At 39.1% G+C, this 9,647-nt stretch overlaps 1 protein-coding gene, 1 long non-coding RNA gene and 2 other non-coding genes across 6 annotated transcripts in view; all 4 read left to right on the forward strand.

Moving 5' to 3' along the window:
- The window catches only part of lrp4 (low density lipoprotein receptor-related protein 4), a 90,791-nt gene extending 85,750 nt beyond the window's left edge, over positions 1-5,041 (forward strand). For both annotated transcript variants that reach the window (XM_077519404.1, XM_077519405.1), the window contains exon 38: positions 1,695-5,041. In XM_077519404.1, the coding sequence (XP_077375530.1) occupies positions 1,695-2,036 (342 nt within the window). In that variant the 3' untranslated portion in view covers positions 2,037-5,041. The remainder of the gene's footprint in view (positions 1-1,694) is intronic.
- An 873-nt stretch (positions 5,042-5,914) lies between these two features.
- On the forward strand, positions 5,915-8,848 carry LOC144017071 (uncharacterized). Of its 2 annotated transcripts, none has more exons than XR_013283088.1 (4): positions 5,915-6,030; positions 6,905-7,012; positions 7,421-7,503; positions 8,324-8,848. It is a non-coding gene; the product is annotated as an uncharacterized LOC144017071 (long non-coding RNA). The 2 variants fall into 2 exon arrangements; XR_013283089.1 differs by having other exon boundaries at positions 6,905-6,995.
- Positions 7,156-7,268, forward strand: LOC144018238 (small nucleolar RNA SNORD67). The gene has a single exon (XR_013283378.1). It is a non-coding gene; the product is annotated as a small nucleolar RNA SNORD67 (small nucleolar RNA).
- Positions 7,645-7,755, forward strand: LOC144018240 (small nucleolar RNA SNORD67). The gene has a single exon (XR_013283380.1). It is a non-coding gene; the product is annotated as a small nucleolar RNA SNORD67 (small nucleolar RNA).
- Positions 8,849-9,647: the final 799 nt, after the last annotated feature.

A 9,647-nucleotide genomic window follows, 5' to 3' on the forward strand; every position in this document is an offset into this window, starting at 1 on the left:
ATTGGTTTTCCCAGTTGTCTGAGGCCAGGGACTTCGTCATTTACGCTTCTTTTTCATTCAGCATTAGATATGGGCTTTATTATTAGACAGTACAATATTGTATGGACTGTGGTCTCAATTAGACTTTATAATGATCTGATCGGCTGGATCGGGATCGGACGATATTTGGCATTTTTTACAAAATCGGTAATCAGCTGTAATGTCTTAATTTGCCTTGAATGGTCAGTGACGTCATTGATCGTCTCTGTAAAATAAGACAGTACATTATATTCAATGTTTGTCAGTGTTTTGATTTTGTTTTGTTTTTTTGTTTTTGTTTTTTTTTTTTTGGGGGGGGGGTTATTTTATTTTTTTCCTCCCATGCATTTATATTTCAGTTGGTGTCAATTATACGTGGGGCATTCTCTATTCGGAGACCCGGTCAGTCCCCTATCACTTGCAAATGGCGGCGGTCGAGTGTACAGTAAAAATAAATAGATATATTGCTCCATCTTCTGATCGAATCAATGATCGGCTATCTTCCACCAAAAAAACAAAAAACAAGAAAACAAACAAACAAAAAAAAGCTACTGCTCAGTGATCTGCTGAAAAATCCTGATCGTGTGAAGAAGGGGTGTCCAAAAATTTCCATTTGAGGGACACTTACAGAAAATCCGGATGCATAGGCCACATAATGTTATGAAGAGAAATTGTGTTTAGTCCTAAAAAAAAAAAAAATGTACAAATAATTTATTTGTGCTTTTGCATATCTAGAAATTTGCTACAATATATAAACCAATTTATTTAGAATAGTGGCACCTATTTTTTTTTTTTTACAACACCCTCCCTTCTTACTTTGACCATCTCCAAACATTATTATCATTATTATTTTAACTGTGTCAAATGCCACTTTAAATTTATGTCGTGGCTTACTGAAAAATGGATTGTGGGCCGCAAATGGACCCCGGGCCATAGTTGGGACTATGGAGGAGCAAAACTGTCAAAATTAGAATAAATGACTAAATAAATAAATAAATGACTAAAAGTAAAAATAAAAATATAAAAAAACATAATTTGAAAATTATATAAAAAAAATATATAAATGGAAATAAATACGTTGTTATTTCCACTCTTTGTCATTTATTTATTTATTTAGTCATTTATTTATTTATTTAGTCATTCATATTTATTTTGAATTTTGGCAGTTTGGGGCCGTACTGCCAAGTCGAAATGTTATTCAAATGAGGGGGCGGTCTTAAGCGTGTGTTGGGTTGGACTCGGCCATTGCAAACTGCCTGTCATTGGTCGAGTGAGCAGCTTGGCGAACAAGGAAGTCCTGCCGGCTTGCAATGGAGCGTTCCAACAATGGACGACGATCGTGTCCACTGTCTGCTCTCACTTGCTCTCTAACAACTCAAGTCGCAAGTTCAGATCAAAACATGAACACTACACCAATATGCCATAAAGAAACTGTGACTTTTTTTTTTTTGACTATGCGTTTGAGAAGCTATTCATCACATCACAGTTGCTATGAGACTGATCAGAATTGCGTGCGAGTTGTTTTGCTTTAAATGAATACTTGCTTGTTGTCATAACTGGGATTGAAATCAAAACTAGATCATGAAAAAGGTGTTGATCAGTGTGAGCATGCCTGGATCTGGATTGCTCCTTCACACACACCCTCTAACTAACTGTATATTGTATGTATTGTCCAGGGTGTTGTGGACGGAGGCTACACAAAGGAGAAGATCCGGATTGTGGAGGGTGTGTGTCTTCTGTCCACCGAGGAGCTTTACTGGGATGACCTCAAACAAATCAAGCCGTCGCGAGGGGGCCTGCACACCTGCATGCGCACAGACACCGTTTCACTCCAGGCCAGCAGCGCTTCGCTGGACGACGCCGAGACGGAGCAACTCCTCCAGGAGGAGGCGTCGGAATGCTCCTCCATCACCACCCTCACCCCTTCAGCCATCACCCCTCAGCGTCACGCCCAGCACAGCCTGCCCGACACCGGCTGGATGTCCATGCGCAAGCCCTCCACCGAGAGTGAAGTTTGAGGGTGGCCTGCGCGCTTTCTGTCAAAAACATACAAAAACATACAAACCCGTCTGTCTTTTCAGCTAGTGCAGACGATTCACGGTACGAGCGCGGATGTAAGTTTAGAGTCAAAATCAAACGTTTCCAAATGAACTGTTCAGTTGAAACTGGGGCTCCGTCCTGTCCTAGTTGTACACGCATACACACACAGGCCCCCATAGTACTGTGCTAAAATGCTTTCAGGCAAATTTATAAACTAATTAGTATGCAGGAATCCGAAAACGCAAAGGACTCTTGGGAGGAAGTGACCAGAGGTGCAAACACTCAAGGATGCAGACTCTCATTGTGACAAATATCTCTGTGTACAACATCACCATTTTTGGGAGAATTTTTTTTTTTTTATTTCCTCTTTGGATTCAGCTGAATCAACACCCTCCCAGGATTCTAACTATGGTGCCCTAAAACCACTCATCTCTTTATGAACTATATTTATTAATTATTATTATTTTTTTTTTGTACTTTGGAGTGGGCTTTCAAGCTTTCACAGGACAGTGAGTGTTGTGTTGAGCTTCGTGCAGCAGGTATTCAAGTGTTGTATTTATGATAGTGCCAAAGGGTGGGGCTTTACCAAGTCCCCATGCTTGCTTCCTTCTTGCCTTTACAAATCAATAGGAAGGTGTCACAATTTAAGATTTGTTTCATGCCACGGCTGGAGAAGAAGTAGTATTTTCTTTCAAGGGGAAGTCAACCCCAAAAAGTTTTCTTGACGAGAATATGTTTTATGCACCCGCACTAGTCTAAATACCATATTTTGGTTAATATTGCATTAGTGGAGTATGATTTAAGGCGCAAAATCCAGCAGTTTTTATCAATATCAGAAGGCGGCCATTTTTATTTTTTATTTTTTGTAATCACTCACTCCCACAAGCTCACGTAAGCCACACATGGTCTCCCAGGCGGAGAAGTGAACCCACACCAACCTGCAACGAAGGCAAGTGACGGTTCCACTCCTCCAACTGGAGCCAAGGCGGCCATTTTGCCACTTGCTGTCGAGTGACAATGACATCACCGTTGCTCAGGTAACAACCTATCACAGCTCAGCTTCAGAAAACAGGTGAGCTGTAATTGGTTGTTGCCGGAGGACTGAGAAACCGTGATGTCATCTTCAATCTCAGCCATGCGATGGATTAAAAAAATAAATAAAAAATGGATTTTGCTTCATAACTCATATTCCACATATCTAATATTAATCAGAAAGCCATGTTTAGACTAGTGAGGTCACATATAACATATTATTGTCAAGAACTGTTTAATGTTGACTTTCTCTTTAACAAGCCAAGCAGTTGAAGCAAGGATTTAGCTGGGAACTCTTCAGCTGATTGTACAAGCATATTTCTGCAAACGCTGCCGAAAAGGTGCTTAAAGTCATTTAACCATCGCTCCTCCTTAGACTGAGTTAAGGAAGTTGCAGTGATGTAACAGCCGAAGTGACAGATATTTTTGTTATGCATATCCAAATGTTCCTGTATGTTTTTTTCCAACCCATTTGATCAACCATATCACAAGAAATATGTGTTCACATGTGCCCGTGGTGATAGCTAGCCATGCAGGTAGTTGTGCTTTTATATCTATACTGTATGTGTGACAAATTAAAGGACGGTGAGTATGGTATAGATGCTGACAAAATAGAATTTTATTACATCAATTGTTTCACTCGTCATTGGTCCCTGCAATTTCAAACTATATACACAGCACTTATGATTGTAATGTATGCTCCTTGGTTTTATGTTACAAAATATCTCGACTCTGCTTACTCCCCCAAGCATAACATGCTTTCATTGTAATGGTGTCTTTTAGTGCACTGCCAAACCCAAGTTGTAAGCATATAATATTTGAAGGCTGCTACAGTATATATATTCCAAGTTATTTTGGCATGGGGAAAAAAAAAATGTATCACATTTTCTTACATGAACCTGCAAATTGAATACACTTTTTGGAAACACTATGATGAATAGATTTATATTACCATATCCTACAACCTGTGCAATTTTCTATTAAGTTCTTTTTAACACAAAAAACAATGCACAAGTCTGAAAATCCCTTATTTGCCAAGCACTGCTATCTGGAGTGGTTTTTTTTGTTTTTTGTTTTTGTGTTTTTGTTTTTTTAAATAAACTCCAAGTTTGTGGTGCAGAAGTGCACATGCAGTTTCTGCAGCAGTAGTGTAGCGTAATTTAGAAACACTGTTCAAGATGGGAAACATCACATCATTTTAAAACATTTAACCTTCATTTAACCTATGACACATTGCTTTAAGAATGTCCCCCCTCCCATGTGTTATTGACATGATTATATTGCTACTCGGACATCTATGTTTATATGAGTAGAACAATGTATTTTGAAGTACCTGCTCAGAGCTCAGCAACTTGCTGTTTCGCTGCTAGAAAAAAGCACTGAAGCCAATGGAAGAGGGTCTTGGCAGCTACAGAACTAGTCTGACAGTTGGTTGACAGTCGGCCTACAGAGTATCATAGTGACCCAAGCTATCGTCGTCATCCCAGCTCACAGTCCCTCCAACTCTGCTGCAGGAACGCTAAAACTGTACAAATTGTATTTTTCGGATATATGACATTTCAGTTGAAGATACTGTCTTGATTGAGCTGTATAGTCTTTTGTACAAAGGGATTTCATGGCTGTAATTAGACTTGCATTAATTTTACTCACTGGAGAAGAACATTTTGTTTAAGATTTGCTGGATTATTTTAACCACTGTTTTCAAGAGTTGTAAATGATAGGGAGTATGCCATTTATTTAATAGTCCCCTTTTATGTTATGAAATACTGGTCACTTATAGCTGTTGTAAAGTTAATAACAATAAGAGGTATTTATGATTTGTTTGGTTGTCGTTTGATGTGTAAATATGAACAGACTATGTATTTCCATGGCAGTACTAACAAGCTGTGTTGTGTGATATAGTGAATTATCCCTTTGCTATCTTTTAATATAAAACTGCATTTCAATGAAACTCTTGTCTGACTCAACTTTTCGTAAATCATGTGCAACTTTTGACATATGACGAACAAAGTTTAATATTAAAAAAACTAATACCAACCATAAATACGCTATAGATCAGGGGTGTCAAACATACGGCCCGCGGGCCGGATCAGGCCCGCAAATGGGTTTAATCTGGCCCGTGAGATAATTTTGTAAAGTAAAAAAAAAAAAAAATAATAATAATAATAATAATAAAAAAAAAATTATAATGTCCGACTAATTAATCAGCCAGCCACAATCAAAACATATAACTTTGTAATTTCACAAGCAGTCCTCAGATGACCAATGCAACTTGTCCAGGGAATCGTCGTCCGGGATGTCATTATTTTACACACAACTTTAACTACAGTTTGTTTAATTATTATTATTTTTTTTTGTAATCATACACCAACATAAATGTGTTAAATACGACACAAATTCAATTACTGGTAACACAAATAGATATGACAAGGATAAACGTCCTTATAACATCATTAACTGCGCCATGCAGTGCATTCTGGGAACAATATATATGCAAAACAGGTCGATTTCACACGTCCAGAATGTATACCGGCAAAGTGTTGCTGTGTTCTATTTGCATTTGTGTTATTTTTCGGAACAATATGATGACAATTGAGCTCCGTAATTTAGGTCTGGTCCACGAAAATCTGCGTATAAATTACAGCAATTGTTTTTAAGTTATATACCGTTATTTTTCCGATGCGGCCCACTTGATAATATATTTTCCTCCATGCGGCCCCTAAGCTAACGTGAGTTTGACACCCCTGCTATAGATGGTTCACTGATTTATATCTACCGGTAAAGTCACGTCACGTGACTTACTGTGACCACCAATAAACGTCGCCTTCACGAATAAGCCTATCAGATCAGTTCAGCGTTAAGAGGCGGAACTTCCGCCGCGGAAGCGTCTGTTTAAAGTAGACCGCTTGAAAATGTGCTACGTTCGTTTCTGATGTTTGGGTAAGTTTTTAATTGTAGTACGGTTTTAGAGACAAACTTGTTGTTAAGCAACAGATGGACATAATAGTTTAGTTACGGACTTCCATGGGTCAGCTACTACCGCAACGAATGCAAGCAAAATGCTTGGCTCAGCCACGAGTTAATACTTAATTATTTTACCCTGAATGAGGTTTAAAAACTAACACGGACAAGTATTAATTAACCTTGGTTCATTGTACAACCAAGCAATTCATTTTATTTTTCGTCGACTTTCGCCTGAAGCTTTTTAGTTCTCTTTTGTACTTCTCTACGGTTACGAAGTCCGATACTTTGCCGTGAAGGACAACGCTCCGGATCGCTACCGCTATATTGCCGTGAATCGTGCGACAATTTACAAGTAGATTCTAGACATTCTGTGCCATAACGCCGATAAGAGCCTATTTTGGGTTGCAAAAAACGTAGAGAGACACAGAAATGGGGTGCAACAAGTCATGAACCACGCGCAGTGCATGACTCGGGCCGGCGATTGACCAAGCAGAGTTGTTCACGGCAAAATAGTGCTAGCAGGTGAGTTGCCGGTCAGTGCAAAAATATGCACTGCCATTTTATGTCCAAATCAACAATTGAGCGTAAAAACATGGAGGTTGACATAGTGTCCTACTCGCGTGGTTCTAATCGCTTTTTAAACTAATTTGCTTACCCGCTCTAAGCGTTAATGTTTTCAAATGGTTTGCACAGCAGTTGAAAGACAGCCACGTGGTTTACAAACTATTGTTGACTGCATTTGCATCAGTTCTGAAGTCTGCTCCATAAATGTTGGTCTGAACTCTGAAGTGAATCTTCAATTCGGCAAATGTCTCTCTCACTGAGTTTTCTTTTTGGTCTGCTTTTGAAGGTTTAAAATGTCACAATCTGGTGGCTCTGTGATGGCACGACGGACACCACGTGGCACTGCAACGTGAAGATCTTAAACTTTTTATTGCACGGTGAAGTTTCCTTTAAGGTCAATACCAATAAGCACAAAATGAATGCATGACATTTTTAGAGACTGTGTTGTAAGTAGCAAATTCAGCTTTTCTTGATTACATGCACACTTGTTTACCTGAAATAATTGGAGAAATTTGAAGTAAAACCCCGGGGAGTGGAAATGAGAGTGATGAGTTGCACTTAATCAGTTGGGGCATGTTGCAGTGGCATCCACGCTCCAATCTGATTCAACCTGATGACGCACACTGTGCACAGGGGCCATCTGACTCAAACCTCCCATTCTTAATCTGTCCCTTTTTTCTACATTCTGAAAAATCAATGTTTAATTATTAATTGTAGATACACAGGGAATACAAATTACTGTGCCCTTTATAGACTGAAGACAAGTGTGTGTATCTATTTTGTGTGTCTTTCTTTTTAATAGGTTTTTGTGTCAGGAGGTGGCTGACTGCTGTTTTGATTGATCGCCACAAAAGTATCAGCCTGGTGGCCACCGTGATTCGTGAGGTTTGTATTATTAGGTTCCCTTTTAATGTAATTAAGCTGGCAAATAAGTGTCAGCCAAATCAGCAATGCACATATCCACATGAACTTTAGATGTGCTGTAGTGAACTGACAACAAGTCAGACAAAATTTCTGCTACTGGGATGTGACTATGAGGAGTTGCACGCCAAGTTGGGTCACTGATTGCAGTGGCACAGTTGACCTATCCTGATGATCAGTGGTGACACCAACTGTGCACAGGGGCCATCTGAGTCACTCCCTAGCCTGACACAAGAACATTTTTTCACTGCAGCACCTTTTCAGGACTTTCTCTGATGTACAACTACATCTTAAAAGCCAACATTCCCCCTCAGATGATTGAGCCGTTTTTAAATACAACAATGGTGCATTCAAGAAACTCAGACGCCAGCCAGCAAGAAAGTGAGGGAGGAAAAAGTATTCACTACAGCTTGTTCTAGCCTTTTTTTATAAGGTGGTTTTTTTTCTTTTTTTTTTTTTTCTTTTTAAATAATAATATATAACATAAATGTGTACTGCACAATACCCAACCATGACACTCGGCTGTTTCAACCAACCTGTTCACGTGTGGAATGTTCCGTTTTTTTTTTTGTTTTTTTTTTAATAAGCCTGACTCAATTTTCCCTTAGAATGTGTTGCAGCCATCAAATTGAAACAAGTGAATTAAAAAAAAAAGATGTATTCGTACTTTCAAATCATAATGTCCTAACTGTACTGGGATTTGTGTTTTTAAGTCTGTTTACTCCTTTGCCATTATCTGACACTGCTGCTCATCTTGTCTTCAATTTCTCCCTTTTTATTCGAGGTTGTGAAGCTCAAAGGACAAGGAAGGAAGGAAGGAAGGAAGAAAGGAGGGAGTACTGCTAGCACCATTGCATTAGAAGCAAAGTCAGGTGTTTGAAGCAACAGAAGCTGGAATTGCTGCCCTCACTTTATTTTTATGTTAATATTTGGTCAAACTACCAGCTTGTTTTTGTCTTCCAATAACCTTCGCCCAGTGAACTGCTTATAATGCACCATGCTTTGTTGTAATGAAATGATCTACCACAGGGTGGCAGTAAAATACCAGCCGTCCTGAACGGTCAGCGGCCAGTGAGCCTTCTGACTGGTGACAGACCTGATGATAAAATACAGGTTCAAGTAGTTAATAAAACATTGAGCCTTAATAGGCCATGATTGAAATGCTGAAGTTGTATTGCCATGTTCGTATTGGAGAATGGTATTCAAGTAGGCTACTAACCAACTGTAGGTTAGAATTATTATTTTTTTAGTTTAATAATTTGTTTTTGTTTTTTTGTTTTTTTAATAAACTTTTCCTGTTGACCCTGAATCTGATTTCAACCTGCCTTATATGTCAATTGCAGCTTTAAAAAATTTGGTGAATGAATGTGTGATTAATGTTAAAGGTTTTAAGGGATATTGCATGTACTTTGACCAAAGGAGCCACGTTTCAGTGGCTGATTTACCAGTTTATTTCAGTTGAGCTGTCATTCTTCAGCCGTCCAGTCATCACCGTGGCTGTCCGTCAAAGTGTCACAGTTGGAGCAGTGCAGCACTTTACCCGTCACACTGACCCAACTGTATGACGTTTGGCCGACCACAGTGTCAGGTTGTGTTCAAAGTGAGTGAAATTCGACGTGGTCTGAGTGGCGTGGTGTCTGTCCTGCATTTCATACAGAAGCTGCCTTCATGCAGCCCCCCATTTGGTTTTGTTTCAAGCATGTCTTTTGAGGAGTTTTATTTATTTTTAGTTAATGACAATTTTCTCTACAATTAAACGGGGAAAAAACGTTTTAGTTAAATTGCGGGCATTATGTGGTCATCTGAATTTGTTTTGGCTTTTACGGTACTTAATATGTTCCCCTCAAAAACGAGACTTCCACCTTCAAAGTGGACAATGAATTGGTGACCTGAGCTTTAACTAGTAGTTGGCTACTGTCAATAGGAGAATCTACAGTTTTGTTGTTCTGAGATCAGGTCAATTTCTAACCTAGCATTGTTGTGGAAAATGTCCACAAAAGCTTTTCCTGCAGTGCATTGACGCATGTAGTTAGCATATCTCCCTCACAGCACGAAAGAAAGTTCAGATTGGAACTCAGATGGATGACATCAGCAGCCTTCCATCAGTT

The sequence above is a fragment of the Festucalex cinctus genome, chromosome 4 (genome assembly GCF_051991245.1).
Source record: "Festucalex cinctus isolate MCC-2025b chromosome 4, RoL_Fcin_1.0, whole genome shotgun sequence".
Lineage (NCBI taxonomy): Eukaryota > Metazoa > Chordata > Actinopteri > Syngnathiformes > Syngnathidae > Festucalex > Festucalex cinctus.